Source organism: Sorghum bicolor, chromosome 9, assembly GCF_000003195.3.
Source record: "Sorghum bicolor cultivar BTx623 chromosome 9, Sorghum_bicolor_NCBIv3, whole genome shotgun sequence".
Taxonomy (NCBI): domain Eukaryota; kingdom Viridiplantae; phylum Streptophyta; class Magnoliopsida; order Poales; family Poaceae; genus Sorghum; species Sorghum bicolor.
In genome coordinates this window covers 55693552-55719570 of record NC_012878.2, presented here as the reverse complement: position 1 = coordinate 55719570, position 26019 = coordinate 55693552, and the positions used below count along the sequence as shown (strand labels likewise).

The 26019-nt window shown below is 41.2% G+C and overlaps 3 protein-coding genes and 1 long non-coding RNA gene across 7 annotated transcripts; all 4 read right to left on the bottom strand.

The window, feature by feature from the left end:
• On the bottom strand, positions 6584 to 9936 carry LOC8061058 (glucan endo-1,3-beta-glucosidase 8). Its single transcript, XM_002440093.2, has 2 exons — positions 9500 to 9936; positions 6584 to 8280 (listed from the first exon to the last, which is right to left on the bottom strand). The coding sequence occupies exons 1-2, from the start codon at positions 9850 to 9852 to the stop codon at positions 7173 to 7175; spliced, it is 1461 nt and encodes a 486-aa protein (XP_002440138.1). The 5' UTR covers positions 9853 to 9936; the 3' UTR covers positions 6584 to 7172.
• Positions 11454 to 18721, bottom strand: LOC8061057 (pentatricopeptide repeat-containing protein At4g33170). 4 transcript variants are annotated; one of them, XM_021448021.1, is made up of 5 exons: positions 15655 to 18721; positions 15471 to 15545; positions 14702 to 14934; positions 13692 to 13751; positions 11454 to 11685 (listed from the first exon to the last, which is right to left on the bottom strand). In XM_021448021.1, exon 1 carries the CDS (start codon positions 18513 to 18515, stop codon positions 15879 to 15881), a length of 2637 nt encoding a protein of 878 aa, XP_021303696.1. In that variant the 5' UTR covers positions 18516 to 18721; the 3' UTR covers positions 11454 to 11685; positions 13692 to 13751; positions 14702 to 14934; positions 15471 to 15545; positions 15655 to 15878. The 4 variants fall into 4 exon arrangements, with proteins under 4 accessions (XP_021303696.1, XP_021303697.1, XP_002440137.1 ...); XM_021448022.1 differs by having other exon boundaries at positions 14816 to 14934; XM_002440092.2 differs by lacking the exon at positions 14702 to 14934.
• Positions 11698 to 13685, bottom strand: LOC110430374. The gene is made up of 2 exons (XM_021448025.1): positions 12556 to 13685; positions 11698 to 12481 (listed from the first exon to the last, which is right to left on the bottom strand). Exons 1-2 carry the CDS (start codon positions 13001 to 13003, stop codon positions 12228 to 12230), a joined length of 702 nt encoding a protein of 233 aa, XP_021303700.1. The 5' UTR covers positions 13004 to 13685; the 3' UTR covers positions 11698 to 12227.
• LOC110430040 lies at positions 24873 to 25523 on the bottom strand. Its single transcript, XR_002447234.1, has 2 exons — positions 25146 to 25523; positions 24873 to 25037 (listed from the first exon to the last, which is right to left on the bottom strand). It is a non-coding gene; the product is annotated as an uncharacterized LOC110430040 (long non-coding RNA).

Below are 26019 nucleotides of genomic sequence, written 5' to 3'. Positions count from 1 at the left end.
AAGCAAAGACTTTGTGCTTGTTTTGACAGCTGCTGCTCCAAATCCATTTAAACCCTGAATGAATATGATTGTGGCCACTAAGATGTTTGTAGGCTTTTGCAACAGAGAATTTACCAGAGCTCCAGAGGTAAGACCACTTATCAGGATCATCATTTAGTGTTAACTGATGCAGTTCTGAATCAAGCTGCAGGAATTGAGAGTAGGCTTGCTGAGATAATGGGAGGTGGAAGAGGCCTGACAAAGGAATGGTTCATTTAGCTGCTGCCAGAGTAGTTGTTTGTGATTTTGCAAATGAGAAAAGTTCTTGGTAAGCTTGATTGGGCACTTTATCATCCCACATATCAAGCCATAGGTAACAGGATTTGCCATTGTTTATGTTCACCTTTGCCATTCCTTTGAATTTGTCCAACAATTTAAGAATGTCTCTCCACCAATAGGAACCTTTTCTTCCCTGACATGGCAAGGTGTCTGAATCATAATAGCTTTCCCAGACTAGTGACACCCATGGGACGTCCTCTTTGTTGAAAAACTTGTTCAGGTGCTTAAGTAGAAGAGCTTCATTTTGGGTTTTAAGATTTAGAACTCCTAACCCTCCTTCCTCTTTTGATTTGCACACCATTGACCAGGCTGCTTTTGGCCTCTGATTAGCATTGATATCAGCCCCTCTCCATAGGCATAATTTCCTGTACTTATCAATCTGTTCAATGACAGAAGAATGAATGGCAAAGGTGCTCATGCAGAAGGTTGGGAAGGCTGAGAAGACAGAGTTAGTTAGTTGGAGCCTTCCAGCTTGGTTGAGAAAAGTTGAAGTGGCGGCTAACCTTCTTTCACATCTACTGACAAGAGGTGAAAAATCAATGACTCTTGGTTTAGTCAAACTTAAAGGGAGTCCCAAGTAAGTGAATGGCAGACTGCCCTTTTCACAATTAAAAGTCCTTGCTAGGTGAAGTAACCTTTCTTCTGAAGTGTTGATTGGAACCATAATAGATTTCGAGTAATTAACCCTTAAGCCTGTGGATTCACCGAAAGAGTGGAGTAAAGCTTTCAGGACTAACAACTGTCTGCTGCAGGCTTCCATGATGATCAAGGTGTCATCAGCATATTGGATAATTGGGAAATCTTCAGAGGATCTTAGTGGCAGAGGTAGGTTTAGAAGATTCAGAGATTTAGCCTTGTTTAAGACAGATTGCAGAAGATCTGCCACTAAGACAAATAACAAAAGAGAGAGGGGGTCTCCTTGCCTTACCCCTCTCTTACAATGTATTGAGAAGAACTGAAGAGGTTGCTGTATATAATAATTCCTTTATCCATTTAATCCATTTCCCACCAAAGCCTTTTGCCTGAAGGATGTGAATTATAGCTTCATGTTCTACTTTATCAAAGGCTTTTTCAAAATCAAGCTTTAGGATTATCAAATCCTTTCTAGATTTATGACATATGTGAATATATTCCAATGCCCATGCCAAACAATCTTGTATGGTTCTAGTTTTGATGAAACCATATTGATTTTTGTGTATTAAACTTTTGATTACTCTCTGCAATCTGTTTGCAAGAAGCTTTGTGAATATCTTGACAGAGCTATTCAGAAGCGATATGGGTCTGTAATCCGATGCTGAAATTGGGCCATCTTTTTTTGGAATCAGTGCTATAAGAGAGCTGTTCAGACTTCTCAGACATGGATTATGATCAAAGCAACTTTCAAATAATTTGTAGAAGTCTGGAGCTATAAGATCCCAGCACCCTTTGACAAATTCATTATTAAAACCATCTGGACCAGGAGATTTGTTATTTGGTAATTCAGATACCACCTTATCAATTTCTTGTTTGGAAAAAGGGATTTCCAGGGAATTCAAGTTATTTGAAGCAATCAAAAGCTCATTGAGGTTAAAGAGCATATGGTTGAAATCAATAGTCCCCAATCTCTCCTTGAAAGTTTCCCATAGAATCTTAGCTTTATCCTCATGCTCTGAAAAACTATTCCCGGCTCCATCTTGCAAAGTGGCAATGGAGTTTTTTCTATGTCTGATGGTGGCATGAGCATGGAAATATCTTGTACTGGCATCCCCTTCTTTGACCCAATTTATTTTCCCTCGTTGCTTCCAGTAGCTCCTTTGTTGTTTTAGGAGGGAAATTAGTTTTGTACACACTCTCTCTCTGAAGTTCCATTCCATAAGTGTAAGATCCCTGAAGGATTCGATTGTGTCTAATAGATTGAGAATCAACTTATTGTTGCTAACTGCATTCAGAAGACTTGGAGTCTTTGCATTCCATACCTTCAGAGCTTTTCTGAGATTCTTGAATTTTGCTGTAAGGACTTTGGCTGGGTCGGTTACAGATTGTTGACAATTCCATCCTTGCAATAGAACAGTGATGAAATCTTCTCTTTCAAGCCAGTGATTTTCAAACCTGAAGATCCTGCTTTTTGGAATTGAAGTTACTATTTCAATCACACATGGCCAATGATCAGATGTCTCCATAACCAAACTTTTCACGCTGGTGCCTAGATAATTGGTAGTCCAAGCATTTGAAGTAAAGAACCAATCAAGCCTTTCTAGGAGAGGAGAAGGTTGCTTATTTGTCCATGTGAACCGTCGTCCATGTAAAGGTAGTTCTGTCAACCCTAGAGTGTTGATTGCTTCATTGAATAGGAACATTTCATTAATGTCTCCTCCCTCTTTGTTTCTGTCTTCAGGTTTTCTTATTAGGTTGAAATCTCCTATAACCAACCACTCTTTTTCATCTGGCATTTGGATATTTTTAAACCAGTCAAGGAAGGCTCTCTTCCCATTTGGGGTGCAGGGTGCATAAACAGTAGTTAGAAGCCAAGCTTCCCTATTATAATTTGAAGAAAATTCCACAGTGATAGCAAAATCATTCTGGAAGATTTCCACTCCATTGAAAGTCCTTCCATTCCAACAAACTAGTATTCCCCCTGAAGCACCCTGGGATGGTTTGAAAGCAAAGGAGTCAAAGTGTTGTGGACAAATATTCCTGATAAAAGTTGAGTCAAATTGTTCCTTCTTTGTTTCTTGAAGACAAACTATGTCACATTTGCTTTCTACTATCTTATCTCTTATCGAGTTCCACTTCTTATCTGAATTGAGGCCCCTCACATTCCAGCATAAAATATTCCAGTGCTTATTTGTATTCATTGAGACTTGTTGCATGTGCATGTTCTTCTTCTCTTCCATATAGAGAGCCACTTCATTTTCAACCTAGTTTGATTCTCCCTTCTTCTTCTCATCCTCATCTTCTTTGGAGGGCTTGCTGCTAGTCGTCTTCTTTGCTATTACTCCTGTCTTCTTCTTCTTGTTGAGAGTCTCCACATCAAGCTGCTCCTCAGGGATTTGACAAATATTTGAACCAATACTTTTCAGCAGATCAGCTGACATCGTTGGTGGCTTGGCTGAGCAACCTAAGCAATTTGCCACCTTACATTGACTGGTTTTAAAACCATTGAATTTTTCCTTGACCCTGTTGCTCCTCCTAACTTCTGAATCAACCATTGGTGACTGAGGCTTAGCTTTCCTTGTTCTTTTCTTACTCTGGGGAGAAACGTTGTGCTCCTGCTCTATGTTCAATTCTTCCTCGAGAACTAAGCTACTGATAGGATGCTTTATGCGATCACAAACTTTTTGAGTTGACCCAATAAAATTTTCAGGGATAGTGAGATCCTGAATATCACCAGCTTGCTGGATCAGAGAGGGGAATTGTGTCTGTAGAAGTTTTTTTGTCCACTCAAAGTGAGATGGAGAATTAAGAAGCACCTGAAAAAAGTCAGCCCACAACTTTGGAATTTGGAGTATAGCTTTAGGTTGGAAAAGAGGGGAGTCAACCCTTGAAGCTGACATGTGAGATAACTGCTTATTGTTGGGGCTAGGCGGAAAAAAACTGTCCTGAGTCCTAACCATACCCACGTGAATATTGTTGATTATAACATTCTCCTCCTGCTGCCAATCCAAATCTTGTGCCTTTTTCTGATTATGAAGGATTTGGATTTCCAAATCATCCAAATGGTCCTCTTGAGAAATCTCTGATGTTAGGAAGTTACTCTGCTGATCTTGAGCTTGTGACTCTATGATAGGATGATTCTCCTCCACAACCTCTTCTGCAACTTCAAGTTGGACTGGATGTTGTATGTTGGCCTCTGTTTCATTTAAGTCTATGTTGTCCTGAGCCATTGAGTGCAGTGGATGAAAAAGAACTACTTGTGGATCATCTGGCAAAGGAGCTGCATTCAAGTCCTGCTCCAGAACTAGAGGAACCATGTTTAGATTAAGGCTCAGTGCTGCTGATAATTCTTCATGCCATTCATTGTTCTGTTGCTCCTCAACCTCTATACCTACAACCTGTTGCCCCAAGCCAAAAAAATCGATGATACCCTGTTCAGGTGTCTCTTGTTGCACATGTATTTTTTCTGACCATTGGCTTTGTACTACGTCTCTGTTAATCTTGGTTGCATCTTCTTTCCTGTGGGTCTCAAATGCATCCGGCGAATCATTCATATACTTAGATGGTAGGGTCCACGGTATGATCCTGGGCTCAGGCTGTTGAGGCGCCGTCTGCAAAGCCAAGCCCACGCTCCACCAATCTGCAAAAGAGCTAAAAATGGGTGGGCTGCTCTCACTCAGTCTAAGAGGCACGCTCCTGGTCTTGGAGAACCATTTGGGCTGCTCGAGTTGAGCTTTTCCTTTAATGCTCCAATCACACCTCTGGTTAATTCTAAACAAGTTTCTGTCCAAGTGTTGTTGCTCAATGCAATTCATTGCAATATGTCCCTCATACAGGCACCTATAACATCTAATCTTGAATTTACAGCCACTCCTTGAATGATTGTTTGAGAGGCAACGTGAGCAAGACCTGGAGCTTCCTGTCCATGACAGATTCGGATTAGGGTGAAAAGCAGATGGAGGTTGACTCATCCCAAGATCTAAAGCCAAATTCAAATCCATCTGAGTAGAGTCGATTGCCTTTCCACACCCATTGTTGCCTGGCTTCTCTCTGCTGACCAAATTCCTTCTAACTGAATTTTGAGCCCGGCCATAGAAAAGTCGGTCTGGAGGGGCTGCACGAGAACCCCAAGCATCTTTTGGGAAAATCAGACGATCGAAAACCGATTGCTTGCTCGGAGGTCTATTTGATTCTGCCAAAATACTGAACTTTTGCTTGACTGGAAGACTATTTGCTCCTGTCAAAATACCCGACTTTACAGCATCTACGTAACTCAGGTGCTCCTAACAACCAGGAATCATCTTCTTCTCTATTGAAAGCTGCAAGTTCTAGATTCCAACGAGGACCTCCATTGCCCCAAAGGTGAAAAAAGATCTTATAGTTAGAGCATTCGAAGCTAGCCAACTTGAAGATGTGGAAGCCCACATTTTTAGAAGAAACTGAGAAGCGAAATACTCGAGGAGCAAGGAACGCAGAAATCCTGAGCAACACCCCCAATGGTGGCTTGGAGGAGGAGACCCACTGAGAGAGGGCAAAGACGGAACTTGCAACGACCAAAAGAAGCAACTAGAAAGAAAACACCAGAAGAAATCCCCGAGGGAGAGACTGAAAGACCAAACCTCTGATTGATGGCAGCTTGGACCCCAATACCTTGGCGAAAATTGAGGCCAGAGAGCTCCATCGGGGCTAGAAGAGGCTTGCTTAGATGCGCCATGAGAGATCTTCAGTCAAGGATAGCACTCCATCCTGATTGACCATTCTGGCAAAACGTCGAACAACTTGGGTGCAAGTTCTGTAGGGAGCAGAGGCGGACGTGACGGCGAGCAGCGAGCCGGCGATGTGGCACAGCACACACATGCGACAGCCGGAGAGCGACGGGCCAGATGCGGGCGGCGGTGGCGCGTGACCCACACACGCGGCGGCCCCTCGGGTCACGCACAGCGATGCGTGCGTGCGCAGGCAGATGCACTGGAGGAGCGCAGGCCAGCAGCAGCGGACGCGCGGGCGGCGCACAGGCAAGCAGCAGCGGACGCGCGGGCGGCGCGCCGGCCAGCAGCGGCAAACGCGCGGGCGGCGCGAAGGCCAGCGGCGGCGGACGCGTAGGGGCCTCAGCAGCCACTTACCTGCGTCGTCCAGAATTAGGAGATTATTACAAACCAACAACCACTTAAGATTCGGGGAATCCGTCCGCATCACATCGAAATTAATGAACTTATCGATCATCAAACATCCATATTTCGAAGGGCAAGCATGTAAAGCACCGGAAAAAATGGTATGAAGGATTGAGGAAATGGAACGGTTCGCACATCCAGCAGACTCCAGCTGGAGACATGTCAAATGCTGATTCAGCAGAATTAACTGGAAAATTGTGCCAAGAGTAGATAGCTTCCACTGAACTCCGTGATGGAGCTTCGAATCTCAGTTCGTCAAATCAGATTCCTAGAAGAAGATAATGCAAATACCTTCTCCGGAATTTCGTAATGAATCGACCATGTTTGTGACTCCACAACGTTCGATCCTTCGGAGTTCCTGTCAGGTATGCCTGCCCTGAGCTGACTAGACCAAAAGAATCAATAAACATAAATAGATGTTCCCAAAGAAATAAGATAACCGGAAACGAAACAAAGAGGACTGAACAAGGGACAATGATCAGCATTATGTTCTCTCCCTAGAGAAGTGACTGGAGTAGTGAACAGACAAAAATACCACACATGGGAATCCAGTGTAGCTATCATGAAACAAGAAAAGTTTCTTTCACTTGGTTCATACATCCAGACGAGAGCAAACCTGTAAATAAAAGACAGGGTAGTAATGCTGCAGGTGCTGCGCAAATTGTTCGCTTCACATACGACAGACACAGACTGTTACTCAGTGAACAGGTAGCATCGGTATTTGGTATCGAAAAGAAAGTGAAAGCCATGTTGCTGTAAAATATCAGCAGCCAGCACAGCAATGGATGTGGTAAAAGGTTCAGGACTTAACACTTGTTGATATGCGAGATCATCAGCTTCTACCGACCACATGTCAAATTTTAGCTTTCTCACTATCAAAGTTAATGAGGTATGGTACTACTGCCAGTAGCACAGAGAACACGACTGTGTTTGACAATTTTGTTGTCCTCATCAACATCATCTTGAGTGACTATTCTTTCCTGTGTATGTGCAAACCTATTACCGCTTCAGTAACCCAATATTTCAGTGCTTACTACTATCCGTCCATGTCTACAGTAGATTGATCACAGAGACTAGCATAACCAAGGTTATAGGCCAAAATATCAGTGGCACCACTCTTCCTGAAGCACTCAGAATCTGTACTGGAAACAAGCACCCTCCTTGTGAAGCATTTGTCGCTGTGATCATTGCAAGGCCTCCAAAAGAACAAGCCCTGACATCCTGATCCATTGTCTGGAAATAGATGTTGAATGCATATGATATGTTCCCATCATGGCTGAGACCATTGCATGAGGCCCCATACCCCAGTGGCGTACAATCTGCATTTGAGCATGCATAGTTTACAGAGGCTGGCAGATCTTTGTATTTATCCTTTGTATCCTTGTTGAATACACACCATTGTGATGGCAAGTATTGCACCCCTTTAATTTCAGCCAAATTGCCTTTGCCATTTCCACTGAGATCCATAGAGAACTTTGGTTTTCCATCATAAGTGAATAGTCCCCAGTGACGCTCAAAGCGTCCAGGCAGGACACTCTTCTGGTTCTCATCAATCAATGCAAACAGGTAAACTTCCATACGACCAGGTCTCAGAGGTGTGCCAATATTTTTGGCCACCTTCCTCAGAAAACCATTATAGAACCTCTGTGCGTATTTGATGTTAGCATTCTTATCACCATCCGTTGGCCAGCCAACTTCACCAACAATGATTCTCATGTCGGGCACTCCAGCTTTCCTTAATGACCAGACAAGAGTATCAAAATTGGCATCAAACACATTAGTGTAGACCATTCCTTGATCAAATACTGGCTTGGTAGCACCATCAAAGAAGGAGAAATTCAGCGGGAAGTTGGGATTCTGATATAGGCTGAGAAATGGGTAGATGTTAACCACAAAGGGCGCATCATTTGCATGGAGGTAATTAACAATGTCAACCATGAGGGTATTGATATCCTTGCGAAAACTCCCAGCAGATGGCACTGGTTTGTTCTCAGGGGAGCTGTATATATCCGCATTCAGTGGCACAACTACCTTGATGCGTTGGCCAAAGCCAGCCTCATCTAGAGCCCTCTGCATGTTCTTGAGTGCTGGAAAGGTAATGTTGATGAAGCTGCCATTATAGCTCTTCAGAAAAGGTTCATTGCCAACAGCCACATACCTGAACAATTGGCATATAGGTATCAGGACTTTCACAATAGGACTATACAAAGACTGGAACTGAGTAACAACTATAGCATACTGTAACTTTCTGTGCAACAATTTCATTGAATTCATATAAACATGCTCGCCTATATGCATGAGAATGGTGAATTGGTGAGAAAAAAACATGACCATTCGTGTCTTGTGTATATGAATATCTTTTAAGGACAAAAAACTGTGCTATGGATATACTGTATGATACCACTATTCAAGAACAAGAGAGCATTAATTGCAACTTAGTGAAATAAAAGCACCAAGCTCACTAGTCACTACCTAAACATGATAATATAACTTCACTGGCCGATCCATTAAAATCCAAAAGAACTCCTGAAACACCAAATTATGACACGGCCACATACTCTATGGTTCCTCTCACCAGTAAAACATGTCTAAATTATTACCTACAATTCCATGCCTGATAGCTGACATAGTACTAATAACAATCAATGCATGGTGCATGACACACTCCTAAGAACATGGCAACCAGTAGTCCAGCACGTATGAGTGTATGACCCACAGCTAACATCTTAAAAAAGAGCAAGTCAAAGCACAGACCTCTAAGAAACGTACGGCTTCCAATGTGAATGAACCAGCATGCAAAGTCTGGTATGCTCTACAATCAACATGCATGAACCATGAACTGTCATATGGCTGCCTCCGACATCTGATAAAGCATATACTCTACTAAACTTGCTTACTGTAAGTAACAGATCGACGTTATTTTGGGGCGGAAGGAGTATCTTCTAAACAGCAAGCAGAGAGACCTGAACGTCTGCACTGAACAGTACAGCAGCAGCACAAGCATTGCATCCATTTCGCATGAACTAAAAAAAAATATGCACATCTCACTGCGGTAGCATTGTATCAAACATTCTCAGCGCACCAGAATACACATCACGTCCCATTGGCACTTGTAGTACCACTACCAAACACGTACTCGCGCGAAGACAACTCGTCTCGCCCACGCCATTCTACCAAACACTGATCAAATCAAACAGCCCAAATCACATTCCTGAGCACGGAGCATGGGCATCCGGGCCGCGGCGCCAGTCGTCAGTCGAGCGCACCCGAGCGCGCGAGGCAGAGCAACGACGGTGCTAGTGCTACTGCTACCAACTACTCACTCAGTGAGCTAGCTAGATGCGCCGGCAGTTGGCGTGGTGGTAGTGTAGCAGTACCTGACGTCGACGCCGGCGTTGACGTTGGCCGTGACGTTGTGGCGGACCCATTCGCGCGCGCGGCGCGGGTCGCGGGCGAGGGAGGCGAGCTGGTCGTTGGGCGCGGCGAGCATGGCCTGCACGCCCGACCCGGCGAGCGCGGCGACCGTCCAGGGGTCGGCGTCGAAGAGCTTCACCCGGTCGACCCCGTTGGCGCGCAGCATCTCAACCACCGCGGACGGGTGGATGGGGTGCGACATCATCGTGCCCCAGTTCACCCCCACGGGCGCCGCCGCCGCGGAAGGAGGGAGCAGGAGCAGGGCCACCACGGCGGCGGCGACGAAGACGGCGGCGGCAGCGGGGCGCTGCGCCATGGGATGGGAGGGGGAGGCAGCTGTGGTGGGGCTACGGGTTGCGGGAGACGGGGCGGGAGTGCGCTGGCATCGGCTAAGCAGGCGAGGAGCGCGGCCGTGGGCCGTGGGCGTGGAGAGATTTCTTCGCGCGGTATCGTGGGGAGGAAGGGGCGGGGCTTAAGAGGCAGGAGGTGGTCCGCTGACAGGTGGGACCATCCAATTGCGCCTCTGAGTGCATGACAGGAAAGCGTATGATGACGTCAGCTAGTATTTTTGCATCGGTTTGCAAATTGCAAGCCTATGATGACGTCAGCTAGTATTTTTGCATCGGTTTGCAAATTGCCATAAGTCCACTTTAATTTATAAGACGAATCTTTTAAACTTAGTCTATAATTAGACAATAATTATCAAATAAAATAAAAATGCTACAATAAAATTTCAGAATCAAGAAAGAGAACTGAAATACAATGAGCTCCAAGTTGGTATCTCTTGGATGTGCTCATAGGAATAGGGTACATACGTGTGTTTATAAGAACAAGTATGTATATGTTATAAGTGTTTATGTTGTACTGTGTAGTGCACTCATTTATTATTTATTCATACCATGCGCAATGCAAACATGACAAAGCATTGGTCAAATCAAGTAGGCAGTTTCCTTAAAAACCACTTGATATGTGAGCGCTCAATTAATTGTTTCTTCATACCATGTGCTATACAAACATGACAGACATTGATCAAATCAAGTGGAAGAAGTTATGGACTCAAAACCACGTGATACGTGGCATGACCTCCATGGATGAGCAGTGCAGTTTGCTCACAGAGAACTTGAGGTTTTAAGGCCTTGTTTTATTCCTCCCAAAAGCCAAAAACTTTTCAAGGTTCTCTATCACATCTAATTTTGCGGCACATGCATGAAGCATTAAATATAGATTAAAAAAATAATTACATAATTTACTTATAATTTACGAGACGAATCATAATTAAACAATAATTGTCATATACAAATGAAAGTGCTACTGTAGCTCAAAAAGTTTTCGCAAAGCATTCTCTGATAAGGCCAGGGTAGGGCCAAAACCTAAGGCATGTCTGCTCAAGGTGCTGCTTCTGTTGTAGCATTGATCTTGATCAAGTTCATATTCTCTCAGCAGCAACAACCGTACAGGTACAAATATCTGCAATGAATTAAATGGATAAGAATAAAAAATTTGAACAAACAAATATTGCAGAAGAAATCAGTAATATATATATGTCCAACGTTCCAGCGCAACAAAACTCACCTGAGTCGGTAGGTCTGGTGAATGATAACATGGGAGACCTTCACTTTGTTACTCGAACGTATCAAGCACAGCATCTGAATCCAGCATATACAGCAACAGTACAAGTAGCAGTATACCTAAAGCTAATTCTCTCTATAGATAGCTTACAGCCTCAAGTTAGTGGTAGAGTACAGTATAAGTGTATAACCCAGGTGCACCAACCAAAAAATAAGGTGCATGGCAGCTAGGCCTTGTTTAGTTCCAAAAAATTTTGCAAAATAAACACTGTAGCACTTTCGTTTGTATTTGACAAATATCGTTCAATTATGGACTAACTAGACTCAAAAGATTTGTCTTGCAAATTACAAATAAACTGTATAATTAGTTATTTTTTATCTATTAATAATGCTCCATGCATGTACCATAAGATTCGATGTGACGGGAAATCTGAAAAATTTTGCAAATTTTTTTGAGAACTAAACAAGGCCATGTAAAAGCAAAAAAGCCTCGAAGTTTCTTGATTCAGACACGTGCAGTTCAATAGTAGTGCTATTTCACCGAGTGGTGCTGTGGGTGTCTTCTATTCTTCTTCCAGGCCCTGATGAACAAGCAAAGTGTGTTAACATGAGATTCTCTATTTAAGGAAAATGTTGTTCTATCTGCATGAGACACACAGTGCAAGATGATTAAAAAACCGTTCAACGAGTATAGTTTCAAGCTGCAATGCTTCCTTTTGGTTTACATAACTTAAGGCATCTAGTACCACCAAATAGGCACAGCATAAATGCATAATTGGCAGAAGCAAGGCATCAGTAATCATATGGCTGATGTGTAATGGTGATGGATATTTTGGGATAACTAGGCCTTATGCTTTGCCAAGAGCTTGAGAGGTTGGGGGAGACTAGAATTGTTTCTTCATAATTCATTACTTGATTATATCAATAGAGTCTACAGATATTTATGTCCCTTCTACTTCACATCTTTTGCTAAATAATCTATCTGGGACTAATATAAATTGCAAATACAAAGATAATTAAATTTATAAAGATAACTGGGCCGAACTATCAGCCTGTCGGCCCTGGCTGCCTGTTGGCTGCCCATGACATCTCCTCCTCCCTTGAGGACCAGCTCGTCCTCGAGCTACAGTGATAGTGGTCGAGGAAGGTGCCGAGAGCGTCCTGGATCCCATGGGAAAGACCCAACAACTAGCGTCGCGTGGGCTGAAAAGAGGAGGACGTAGCAGCCAACGAGTCCGTTGGGCGCCTGAACAGATGAGATGGCCACTGCAATTCGTGGCACAGGTTGAACCGCCGGTGGTGCTGGTCGCTGCGTTGCCATGGTTGTTGCTGGAAGACACCAGACCTGGAACGTCACAGGAAGAACAGACGAGCCGGCTGTGATTTGCCAGCGTGCCGAAATGAGGAACATGCGTCTCATCCGCACCATGCGACGGACAAGAAATCCTCACACTGATGCTTGTAGGCGCACCGCTGCTTGCTCCTTAGATGCTTTTGTTGCATGAAAAGCCTGCGCTTGGCGGCGTGCCAGGAGTCCCCGTGCTGCTGCCCGGAGGCGTACAGCCGCTCGACGTTCATGTTCCTCCTTGTCCTTCGCCTGGAGACGCACCCTGAGGCGATCCAGCTGTGTGGACACATCAGCAAGGATGCGTAGGGTGTTGTCAACACCAAGGGATACCTGATGGAGCAGGTTGGGGCATGGGGGCGATTTGAAGCGCAGGTGCAGGAGCTCGGTGAAGCGACGCCATGCCGGGGTGCCTTCATCGTGCTGGACTTGGAGGAACCAAACCCGGGCGTCATCTTCCAAATTACAGGAAACCAGCCATACCTTTTCTTCCTCCATGATGCGCTCTCGGCGGAAGTAGGAGTCGCACTGGTTGACGAAGGCCACAGGATCATATTTCCCCGCAAATTTAGGGAAGTGCATCAAGGCAAAGCGTGGTGGCGGCGGTGTGTGGTGGGGTGGCGACGGGGGGTTGCGGCAGATCTGGATCGATGATTGCGGCGGCGGCGAATGGTAGTGATGGGGGTGCGGCGGCGGCTGGTGGCGTTGCTGTGGCGGCGCGGCATGATGGATGAGGTAGGCGACGCGGCGATCTGGATCGATATCTGTCTTTTTTTTTTTGAAACGACTGATGGAGGATCGGAGGTGCTAGAGGATCCGGCTGATGGAGGATCGGAGGTGCTAGAGGATCCGGCTGATGGAAGAGGATCGCTGGACTCTAGATACCAGATGTTATGGAGATGGGTATTTTGGGATAACTAGGCCTTATGCTTTGCCAAGAGCTTAAGAGATTGAGGGAGACTAGAATTGTTTCTTCATAATTCATTGCTTGATTATATAGTCTACAGATATTTATGTCCCTTCTACTTCACCTCTTTTGCTAAATAACCTATCTAGGACTAATATAAATTGCAAATACAAAGATAATTAAACTTATAAAGATAACTGGGCCGAACTATCAGCCCGTCGGCCCTGATCAGCTTTCTGATACCAATTGTAGTTGAACTTACAGGAAGAACACCAAATTCGGACAAAAGATAAGTTAGAAAAGAAATACAAATGTAGGGGAGTGGACAAACATACATTGAAGTTCAATGTTGCTCCTTCTGTAATATTCATTTCACGAAAGGTCGATGCCAGTACCTATCGAAACAAAACAAAGATGAGCTAAGTAGAAATGAATACACCAGTCATGTGAAGTATATGATGTCAGGCTTGAACAACCAGAAGTCAGAACCTAGAATTGGAATAGCCAGAAGAAATTACAAGGAAACAGATTTTGTGGCTATACTTCTTCAGTATACAAATTATTTGCAATTCCATTTACTATACATTGAACCTACACAGGAACTAGTAGGCCTTAGCTGGAATACACAATATTGTTGATCATCAGCTATCAAACCCACACCTTGACAAGTGCAAAACAAAAGCAATGACACATTTAGTGTTGGAGTGTCAAAACCATGTCTCAGTGTTGATGAATGAACCACAACCAAAAAGAAGCCATATAGGAAATGTTGACTAAGACAGTGTTCTTAAGCTAATTGTCACTTGATTTTTTTTCTACTCACATGATTTTAAGATTTGATAGTCCAACAGAGTTGGTGGATGCCTATTCAACGGCGGTTTAACATGGGTTTAGGCAGTTTCTCAAACCAAACTGTATGATTACAGTTTAGGAAGGTCGGTTTGTGAGGTTTCAGTTTGAAACCAGAAATTGAGGAGGCCGTCCTAGCGGTAGCAGGCAGCATGATCTTGGCCGCATGGCAGATGAACGCGTATCTGAGGACAGGAGCCTGCACACGCTAGCCTGCAAACAGCCTCTCGCTGGCAGCCTTCTCCAGCATGACAAGTTTCTCGCTGCGTCCAAGGAAGAAGGCAGCACATGAGGAGCGCAGTGAGAACAAGGAGGTGGTGATGACGAATGCTGCTAAGTCCAACAACTCTTGCACATACACCACACCGTGATGGCAAAGCTGTAGCCGATGAGAATACACGATGCAGAGGAACGAAATACTGTGGCCATCTCGCCAGAGGATGGCAACGGCACTCGGCGGTTGCCATGGCTATCTGTGGCAGTGACGCTACCGTACCTCCAGTTGTTTCTTCACCACCAAGGCCAGACCACTGGGCACCATGAACACATACGAGAAGAGTGCTGAGCCTAGGACGAAGAATCATGACTTGTCAAGCATCTCCCAGCTCACCTCCACAGCCAACGTAGCAGCCCTGCTCTCCTCCACCGTAGACTGAAGCACATCGTTAGTTACTGCTCTCACTTCTACCTGACTGGTTTAACTGGTTAAAAATTGCTAGCCTGCATAATCTGTTAAGAACAGTTTAGCTGGGTTGGTTTGGCGGGTTGCCCAGGTTGTAACCAAACCATGAACAGGGCTGGTGGATATTAGCAAATGATGCAAAGTAACTGCATGAGTCAACTTCTTTTTGCATTACACGATATATATTGATACTACCATTGGGTCAAAAGTACTTGTCACATTTGACTACGCATGATCTTCTATGCATGTCTAAAAAATATCCTTGATCACTAATATCTTCTAGAAAGTATTCTTAAGAACCCTTTAAATTTATGAGATTTTGCAAGTATTTTCCAATACAAATCTACACACATATCTTACATGTTTCCAAACTAAACAATTTTAAAGCTAGATGTATGTACATTTTAAGGTTTGACCAAATCTTGTCCTACAACATGTTTTTATGACTAACGGATATTACAACTGGAATCGACTAAAACAGAACTTATACAGTACAAGAGGGAATAGCAGCAAGATATAGGCAGAAGCCATGCGGAAACACAGTCAAACTTTGTCCCAGCAAACTTCATGAACCTTAACTCACATCAATGTTCGAAGCTGAAGCTGATTTTTCCTATCCAAATTTCACCCACTTCAAAAGGTTTGAGTAACGTGTATCCTGCACCAAAGAAATTGACCGAAAATAATTACTTGTTCACCAATACTGAAAGTTGAAAACAAACAAGTTCAACAAAAAAAGGGGCAAGGGCTAGCCACTTGTATCATACCAATTGATTATTGTTCTGATCTATTTTTCCATGCAATTGAGCCATCCAGCACCATGTGAGCCTCATAACACTTGAGTCGATCTGAGAAGTTGCTGATGCATGGACTCTGATCTATGGTCATAGTTGGTTGTCCATGCATGCCAATAGGTTAACATGGCAGTTCAGTTTTGCCGAATGAAGAATAACATGTCCACTTCATAATTCTGATACCGCACTATAGTTTGTCAAGGAGGAAACCCAAGTGCTGGGAGATCACCATATCGTTTCAGCGGTTCCACATTAACAAATCTTGCATCCCTCATCTTTAAATTCCTACTATCAACAAAAATAATGACGACAAAGTGATCAGATTTGGTGCTGTCCTCTTGCAACAAGTTATATAACTTAACAGATCCATTTATATTTCCCTTGTAGCTGGAATCCTTGTAATTTAGCGAAAGCTTATTCCCATTGTTGTTATTGATTCCAAATTCATGTCCAACCACATGAATGGGAAGTGGAGTTCCATAGAATTGAGAAGCAGCACCAGTGTAGATCTTCCACGCATTGGCAGAAGTTACATGGTCATTCTCTTCATCCAATGTGAACAGTCCAAGTTCTTCAAGAGTGCTGCTCACATAGCTTTGTTCTGAACTGAAACTATCTGTGGTATCCTGTTCTGAAACATTTCCTGTCAACGTTTCTTCAGAGTTTCTTCTTGATTCAGTCTGAATGTCAGTTGCTTTGTACATTCCCACAAGTGCATTTGTGACATATACATCAGAAAGCAGACCCATCTTTATGATGGAAGCATGCAGTTGTCTTCCTAAATCAATAGCACAAAGATCGCGACATCCCCGTAAGATTCTTGCAAAGGTGACACGGTTTGCACGCAGTCCACTGTGCTGCATCTTAGAGAAAAGATGAAGAGCTTCATCACTGCATCTGTTCTGAATATAACCCAACATTAACATGGCATATGAATTGATGTTCCTACTCTTCATGCTATGAAAGAATCTACAGGCACTAGAAATGCATCCACACTTGACATAAAGGTCTATGATAGCATTTCCAACAATGACATCCAGATTTTCAGAACCAATCTTTACAAGGTAGCCATGGATCTGCTCGCCAGCCTGCTTTGCTCTTATATCAGAACATGCACCAAGAATAGTTGAGAAAGTGAATCGATCAGGACACAGACCAAACTGATATTCCCTGCAAAATAGCAGCAGAGCTTTATCTGGCAGGAAATTCCAGCAATATCCAGAGAGCATGGCATTAGTTACAACTAAATTCCGTGGAAACAATGCATGGGTGAATAACTCAGCAGCACCCTCAATGCAATGGCACTTTGCATACATGTTTACTAGGGATGCACTGATGAAATCAGCAAGCAGTAGCCCAAGTTTAAGAGCAAACGAGTGTATCTGCCTTCCCTTATCCAAGTCCTGAAGACCAGTACATGCATTTATGACAGTAACAACACAATGCTGATCTAGCGGTGCTCCAGTGTTGCTTAACTGCCTAAAGTAACTGCACGCTCTTTCAAATTGGAGGTTCTTGACACAACCTGCCATCACTCCAGACCATGATACAACATCTGGTGATTGCATAGTTTTGAAGATTGATTCCGCACACATCAGTGATCCAAGTTCAGAATATACTGACATAAGGGCATTGCATACGTTAGTATAACAGAAGCCTCCGGTTTTCAGAGTAAAAGCATGCATTTGTCGAACCTCCTCTTCTATTTGACATATGCCTACCACTGTAACCATGTCTCCTTCCCTTAAGCTGAGACCTGAAGAAAGAAACCTTTCTGCAAGTTTCACTGCTTCATCCTGACAACCATTTGAGTGATAGCTTGAAATAGCCAAAGAATACAAAGATCCGTCACGCTTTCTAACTGCAGCAACAAGCTTTCCAATATACTGAGTTTCACCTACCATCCCGGCTGACTTGATGAGTTCAGACACAACAAAACAGTCTACTCCCAAGCCCACTTTAAGAGCATAAACATGAATGTTCCTAGAAAGATCAAATGATCCAAGAACAGCAGCAACACCAGCTACTACCCTCAAGGTCACCACATCCATTGACATGCCAATTTTATGCATATCCCGGAAAAGCTCAGCAGCCTCCACTAAACAACCATTCTCGACAAAACCATAAATCATTGCATTCCAAGCAACAGAGCCCTTCATCGGAATCTCATTGAACAGCCTAAAAGCATCACCCGTGTTGCCACATTTCGCATACATGTCCACTAATCCAACTTCTACAAACCTATCGACACCCAAGCCACACTTGACCACCAATGCATGCACCATGAGCCCAAGCTCCATGACACCCAACCTGGCACAGGCGTTCAGTACGGATGAGATGACAAACTGATTTGGCTTCACCTGATCAGAGGACAATAAGTCCTTAAATAATCCGATGGCCTCGACGAAGATCCCGCGGCTAACGTGCGCGGAAATGACGGTACACCAGGACACGACGTCCCTGTGTGGCATTTCGTCGAACAGCTGGCGTCCGGCCGCAAGAGAGCCTCCTTTGGCGTAAGAATCCAGCAGGACGTTGGATACGAGCATGTCGCACGCAAATCCTCGTTTGACGATGTGCGCGTGGGCAGCGGCGGCGCCCGCGGCGAGCGCGCCGCGCGCGCAGCGCCGCACGAGGCGCACATAGAGGCGCGCCTCGAAGGCCGGGAACAGAAGCTCGATGGGGCCGACGATCTCCAGTACGGCAGAGACGGTTCCATGCGCGCGGCCGCCTAGGGTACCACGGGAGGAGGCGGCAGAAGAGAGGAGTCTAGATGGGCTCTGCCTGGAGTGGAGCGATGAGTGGAGTAGGAGGAAAGAGAGAGACCTTAACATGAGCAAGGTAATTCGCGGGTCGCCGGAGACGAGCGACGGCGGCGGAGGAGAGTGAGAGCGGGGTCGACAATGGCATAGTCGCCCGCGGCGGCGGCGGCGGCGGCGAGGCTTGGAGCTTGGAAATGAGGGCCCAATCTTGCAGTCAGATTTGTGGCAACTTGCAGGCACGGATTCGTATCTTCCGAACAAACTCGTTGCTTATCTGTGCCGTCCGATAGTAATTTTGAGGGTCTATATTCAACCCATTAGGCCTTGTTTAGGCCTTGTTCAGTTTGCAAAAAATTTTGGCCTCGAGTACTGTAGCACTTTCGTTTGTTTGTGGCAAATATTATCCACTAACTAGGGTCAAAAGATTCCTCTCGCGATTTACAGGTAAACTGTGTAATTAGTTTTTATTTTTATCTATATTTAATACTTCATGCATGTGTTGTAAGATTCGATGTGACGGGGAATCTTGAAAATTTTTGGTAGTTTTTGGAAACTAAACAAGGCCTTAGTTAGAGAAAAATTTTGATTTTACTTATTATAGTATTTTTGTTTATATTTAGTAATTATTGTTTAATTATGGATTAACTAGGTTTAAAAAAGGATTAAGTCTATTTTTAGCCTCTCAACTATTGGCCGAGTATAATTTTAGCCCTTAACTATAAAACCGTCTGTTTTTCACCCTCAACTATCAAAACCGGTCACTTTTAGCACCCAGAGAGAGGACAGGGCGGTTTTAAGCACTTTGAGCGGTTTTTCCTTTTTCTTTTCTATGGTTAAAATTGTGAATTTCATAGTGAATTGTTTGAGCATGGTAAATTCATCAAATGTTTTGGGTAGCCTTGTCATGATGTTTTCTATGAAGGAAAAATATGAAACTATAAAAATAAGTAGTGTTTTTATGCTAAAAATTAGCTCTTTTAATTAATAAACGTATGTTCTGATTTTTGTAGGATAATATATATATATCCTATGATCATGAAACTTTTTGCATAACTGTTTTATACTAAGATAGACCTTCACAAAAAGTTTGAGATTAATTTGATGATGTTTGCTTATATCCCTAATTTATATGCTTTATTAATTACATATAAATTAGAGACATAAGCAAACATCATTAAATTAATCTTAAACAGTTACACAAAAAGTTTCATGATCATAGGATATATATATTATCCTACAAAAATCATAGAACATGTATTTATTAATTAAAAGAGCTAATTTTTTAGCATCCAAAAAATACTTACTTTTATAGTTTCACATTTTTTCTGTATAGAGAACATCATGACAAGGCTATCCAAAACATTTGATGAATTTACCATGCTCAAACAATTCAATATGAAATTCACAGGTTTAACCATAGAAAAGAAAAAGGAAAAACCGCTCAAAGTGGCTCAAAACCGCCCTGTCCTCTCTCCGGGTGCTAAAAGTGACCGGTTTTGGTAGTTGAGGGTGAAAAACAGACGGTTTTGTAGTTGATGGCTAAAATGAAACTCGGTCAATAGTTGAGGGGCTAAAAGTGGACTTAATCCTTTAAAAAACTCATCTCGCAAATTACAGATAAACTGTACAATTAGTTATTTATTTTATATATATTTAATACTTAATGCATATGTACAAAGATTCGATGTGACAAGAAAAATCTTGAAAATTTAAACAAGGCCTTACAGCCGTCACATCTTTGTACGGTCCATGAATAGCAAAATATCTAGTGCAAACCAATTCATGAAAACACTATTAAAATCATACTCAGCAGTTTTTAAAAAAAATAAAACTATGCACACCAATAATACATCTATAGATATAAATCATGATAAAATTTGAGATTCAAACTCGTTCTATAATTATTTATATAAAAAAAACAAATTTTATTTATATATGCGTTAAAGGATAGAATTTCTGGTACGGATGTAAAATTTTTTTCCAAACTGACGTCCGAAAGTAACAAGCCTCTCCACGCATATTGTCGCCTTGTCTATAACGCTGAGGCCGTGTTTAGTTCTTCAATAGAAAAATTTCGCGATACTGTAGTACTTTTATTTGTTTGGGGTAATTATTGTCTAACTATGGACTAACTAGGTTCAAAAGATTCGTCTCGTCAATTCCGACCAAACCGTGCAATTAGTTTTTATTTTCGTCTATATTTAATACTCCATGCATGTGTCTAAAGATTCGATGTGACGGAAAATCTTCAAAAATTTTGAGTTTTTGGGTGGAAGTAAACAATGCCTGAACGTAACTAATGCTAGCCAAGCCAGGCCTCGTTTAGTTTCTTTTTTTAGAAAGTTGAGAGGGGAGGCCCCTACCTAATATGTATTAAAAGCAATGCAAGATGTACAAAAAGTGCAAAGCCACACGAGGGTCGGAGAGAGCCTCATTTAGTTTCGTCGGTGGTACCATAATACTTTCGTTTATATTTGGCAATTATTGTTCAATTATGAACTAAATAATCTTAAAAGATTCTTACAAATTATAGACAAACTGTACAATTTATGCATGTGCCACAAAATTCGATGAGATGAAAAATTTTGAAAAAGTTTTGAGATTCGAATGTAACTAAATGAGGGCTCAGTTCTAAGCAGTATGGTGATGCATTTTTAGACTTGGGGATCCAAGGCTCTTTTTTTATAACATTCATACAGTAATGAAAAAACTCTACTTTGGAAGCCTCAGGGTTCGTTGTGCCTTGAGCAAGCCTTGTAGTAATAGCCAATGCAACTATCATAAGTCGAAGGAATGCTTTACGAACCATTCTGCACTACTAGGGTTAATGGTTCAAAGCTACTAGAATCGAATATGTCAAAATCTATATCAGGCCTTGTTTAGTTCTCAAAAAAATTTGGGTTGAGATACTGTAGCACTTTCATTTTTATTTGATAAATATTGTTCAATTATGGAGTAACTATGCTTAAAAGATTCATTTCACAATTTACAGATAAACTGTGTAATTCGTTTTTGTTTTTATTTATATCTAATGCTCTATGCATATGCCACAAGATTCGATTTGACGGAGAATCTTGAAAATTTTTTGGGTTTTGATGGGAACTAAACAAGGCCTATGTGAATCTTACCCTGTACCTACATATATCCTTTTATAAAGCATGTGGGAGTCCATTTAGATAATATAATTAATATCCACGAGTCTTTAATGTGCACAACTGAAAACTATCTATGCAAAATCGATAGAAAAATATAAAATACTGACAGAAAAATTAAAAAAAAATCAATTTTTCTATTGGTAAATCGATATAAAAGTATCCTTGGAATTAAAACGATAGGAAATATAAAAAACCTATTGATTAACCAATTTTTTTGTTGACAAAAAAATTTGAACAATTGGCGAAAAAATATCTGGCAAACAGGGGTAGAATTACATGTAGGCCTTGTTTAGTTCACTCCAAAAACCTTTTCAAGATTCTCCGTCACATCAAAACTTGGGCACATGCATGAAGTATTAAATATAGATGAAAATAAAAACTAATTACACAGTTTGCCTGTAAATCGCGTGACAAATCTTTTGATCCTAGTTAGTCTATGATTGGACAATATTTGCCACAAACAAATGAAAGTGCTACAGTAGCGAAATCTGAAAAGTTTTTGCATCTAAACAAGGCCGTAAATGGCAGGAAAATGTGCATCAGCTTTTTCATCAAATGGATACTTTAGCCAATCGAAAAAATTAAAATCACTGAAACAGTCTCAAATTTAATTTAGATCATTCATATACCAAGAATATTCATTTAACAAATCATATTACAACACAAATAATCCATCCATACATATAACAAATGACAAGTATTTTTAATCCATCCATACAGATAAATTATTAAGTTGAGCAAACAATCTAGCAACCATACGTCACTAACACTATATATGTATATAAAGATTTAGGCCTTGTTTAGATCCAAAATTTTTTGGATTTTGACATTGTAGCATTTTCGTTTTTATTTGACAAACGTTGTTCAATCATGGAGTAACTAGGCTTAAAAGATCCATCTCCCGATTTATAGGCAAACTGTGCAATTAGTTTTTGTTTTCATCTATATTTAAAACTTCATATATGTGCCGTAAGATTTGATGTGATGGAGAATCTTGAAAGGGTGAACTAAACAAGGCATTAGTCTATCTTGCACTAGGGCTTCTTTGAAGACTTGCATTAGTACGATTCATCCTCATCAAATAAAACATGCAATGGAGCATTATGTTGTTAGAGATCATCTTTCAAATATCAGTGGACTAGCTGCGACGAGGGCAGGAGCAGCGCCACAACAACAGAGGGATAGGAGCAGGGGACACATCTAACGGGAGCTAGGGTTGGGACAACATTTATATACGTGGTGAGGCTAAGAACACCCTCTTTTGGGCTGGCTGAAAGGCCACCATGGCTCAGGCCCAAGTTAGCAACCAACTCTGATTCTAGGCGCAAGTGGGATAGAATTTCTGTGTTGATAACCGAAAGAAGAATAAATGCATGTCCCTATCGGGTCTATAGTAATACAGAATAAATATGACTTTTCTGTCGATTTTGTACTTTTTTCTATAATATGTTTTATGGTAACCAACAAGATAAATATAATTTTTCTATCGATTGGTCCCATACCAATAGGAATATTTGCGTTTCTAGTAGTGGTAGGATGTAAGAATCAATGTCTAACTAATAATCAATCTCTATACATCTTTGCTATAGTATGTGAGAATCTACCTCACTACTAAACTATTTTGCCCATGACTTTCTGGACGAATTATATATCTAATCAATGTCTATACATCTTTGATGTAACATGTGAGAGTCTATAACTCCATATTTTCACTATAAATTAATTTGTTCATACCTCTCCCACTCTTGGTGTGATGGATTATATATCTCTATACAGAGCATATTTGAATTTATGTTTGACCACCACTACTTATGGTCTATGAGTCTTCGATATAGCATGCAAGGGACAATCCAAGACTAACTAATAATAAATGTCCATATTTCTTTGATATACTAGAATATCAAAATTCATGTCTCATTATAAATTAATGTCCATAAATATTTAAAAATATTATACTAAGACTTTGATGCTTAGTTATTACGAAATATAAATAATACGTAGATATTTCTAAAAACACCTACAAAACACATTAAAATATGAGTCACAAAATGAGAAATCTTTATCTATATCTATATCTATATCTATAGATTTCACATTTTCAGTTTCCAATGGCATTCTATCTCAGAATGCAAGTTGTCGTCTACGTCAATATCTACTTGCACATGATTATACAACCCACTAGCACATATAACTATGTCCTCATTTAAGCTATCCACATTAGCAATTCACATCATTTTGTTGTCTACATTAATATGCTACACCATCCACTGACCTTCACCATGACAGTTATCTCTTCATGTAAAACATGTAAGTAAATATGAGTAGTCTAGTTTTTATTTTAAACCCTTTGTGATTTTTGTTGCAACACGTGGCATATCCTTCTAATTGGTTAGAGATTAAAGTTTTTTAGAAACAAATATTGGACCAATCATAAGTTTCTTAGAGTGTTTCAGTAGACAAGCATATTGTGATATGAACAAAGAAAGAGTGAATCCACCGGTAAATTATGTTGCATGTGCCTTAAGCAGGTGCGAGCAAGGTGGTCGCTCTAGGCCTCCAGAGCCAAGACGAATAACTATGCACATTATATAGCATAGTAGCACTAGTAAAAGTGTTTTTGCGTTGCACGAAACAATGTGTCTTGGATTGGCCTTCTTATCATTGTTTTAATTTGTATGAGCACAGGTCATGAATCTAGATCTGGTACAAATGCAAAAGGTGCGACGATAGTTTAGTGAAAAAAAGATAGAACAGAAGAAACTATTCACCCTAATGGTATCTAAATAAATCATTTTAATAAAATAAATTATGTGAAGTCAAGTGAGTAGGAGCTCTATCCTTTGTCTTCATTGGGAGGAGCAAAACTTGCCAAGAGATCGCATACCTGGATAGGGATGTAAATGGATTGGATACCAACAAATATCACTTGTATGACGCTTATTTTTATATTTTTGTTCAGATTTAGATTTAAATATGAATAGTGTTGACTATATTGGATAGAATATGTTTGGATATTGACATCATAAATATATGATTTGAGTATTCGGATACGGATATAGTATCAGATATTGAATATCTAGGCTTGGGTACGGACATATGTGAACTCTAAATGGATTTAGTCTCGAATATAGTTAAAAAAATATCTATATCGTCTTCACCCTACTTGGAGCACGGGGCCACTGCTCAGGGTATACTCACTTTTTTATGTTGGTATTCAACATATATTTCACACCAGTTATAAAAAACCACACACATTGCACATATCATATTTGAAGACTTTCTTCTTCAAAGTATTACATAAAGACATTTGAATTAAAACCTTCCATATATTTATTCTACTCCATTTCTAGCTACTCCATGGCTTTCTCTATCTCCAAGAACACTCATAGATGTGCCAACCATGGCACTGGTGGTCCCGAAAGCTATGGAATAGTGTAAGCTGAAAACAAAAGTTCATGTCATATTTCTTACATGATAATGATATAATAGCATACTAATAATATAAAAAATATAATAAAATAAAATAAAAGGGTACTATATAACTTACTGCCGCATTTTGCCCCAGGTGTAAAATGTTGTCCAAACTGACGCCCCAGACTAACAAGCCTCTCCACACTTATTTTCTCCTCGTCGCTGGCGTCAAGGACGGAACAAATGCTAACCAAGTTAGATTTAGTGACTGTGTTGATGCATTTGCGACTTGGTGGTTTGTATGGGGGATGTTTTTTTATGGTATCCATGCAGTTTTGAAAAACATGTGCTTTGAAAACCAAAGGGCTCCCTTGAGCAAGCATTGTAAGCATAGTAATAGCCAATGCAAAGACCATAAGTCGAATGAATGCATTAGCAAACATTCTCCACTACTAGGATTCTTATTATTGGTTTAGTGCGGCTAAGACCGAATGTGTCAGAATCGGTATGGATGTGAACCTTACCCTGCACCTACATATCCTTATATAAAGCATGTGGGAGTCTATTTCTAGCTACTAATAAACACTTTCTACGAATCTTTGGTGTAGGATGTGAGAATTCATATCTAGCAACTAATTAATGTCCATACATTTTTTATATAGCATGTGAGAATCCATGTCTCACTCCAAATTAATTTATCCATACCTCTTTGAATGAATTATATCTCTAATTCTCTATGTAGAGTATATATGATATTTTGTTTGACCACTATGACCCATGGTATATGAGTCTTTGATGTAGCATGCATGGGAAAATCAAAGTATAACTAATAATAAATGTCCATGAATCTTTGATATACTAGCTAGAATGTCAAATCCAAGTCTTACTGCAAATTAATGCCCATAAATCTCTGAACTTTGATATCCTAGTTATTATAAAAGATATAATATGTAGATACTTTTTAAAAAATATATCAACTAAACTGCATTAAATATACGAGTCACAAAATA

Bases quoted from the DNA above. Each gene is read 5' to 3' on its own strand.
- LOC8061058 (XM_002440093.2), bottom strand. From the start codon at position 9,852: ATGGCGCAGCGCCCCGCTGCCGCCGCCGTCTTCGTCGCCGCCGCCGTG. The intron at 8,281-9,499 runs GTACTGCTACAC...CCAATTGTTCAG, and splicing joins AACGCCGGCGTCGACGTCAG to GTATGTGGCTGTTGGCAATG.
- LOC8061057 (XM_021448021.1), bottom strand. From the start codon at position 18,515: ATGTTAAGGTCTCTCTCTTTCCTCCTACTCCACTCATCGCTCCACTCC.
- LOC110430374 (XM_021448025.1), bottom strand. From the start codon at position 13,003: ATGATCCTGTGGCCTTCGTCAACCAGTGCGACTCCTACTTCCGCCGAG. The intron at 12,482-12,555 runs GTGAGGATTTCT...GGCAAATCACAG, and splicing joins GTGCGCCTACAAGCATCAGT to CCGGCTCGTCTGTTCTTCCT.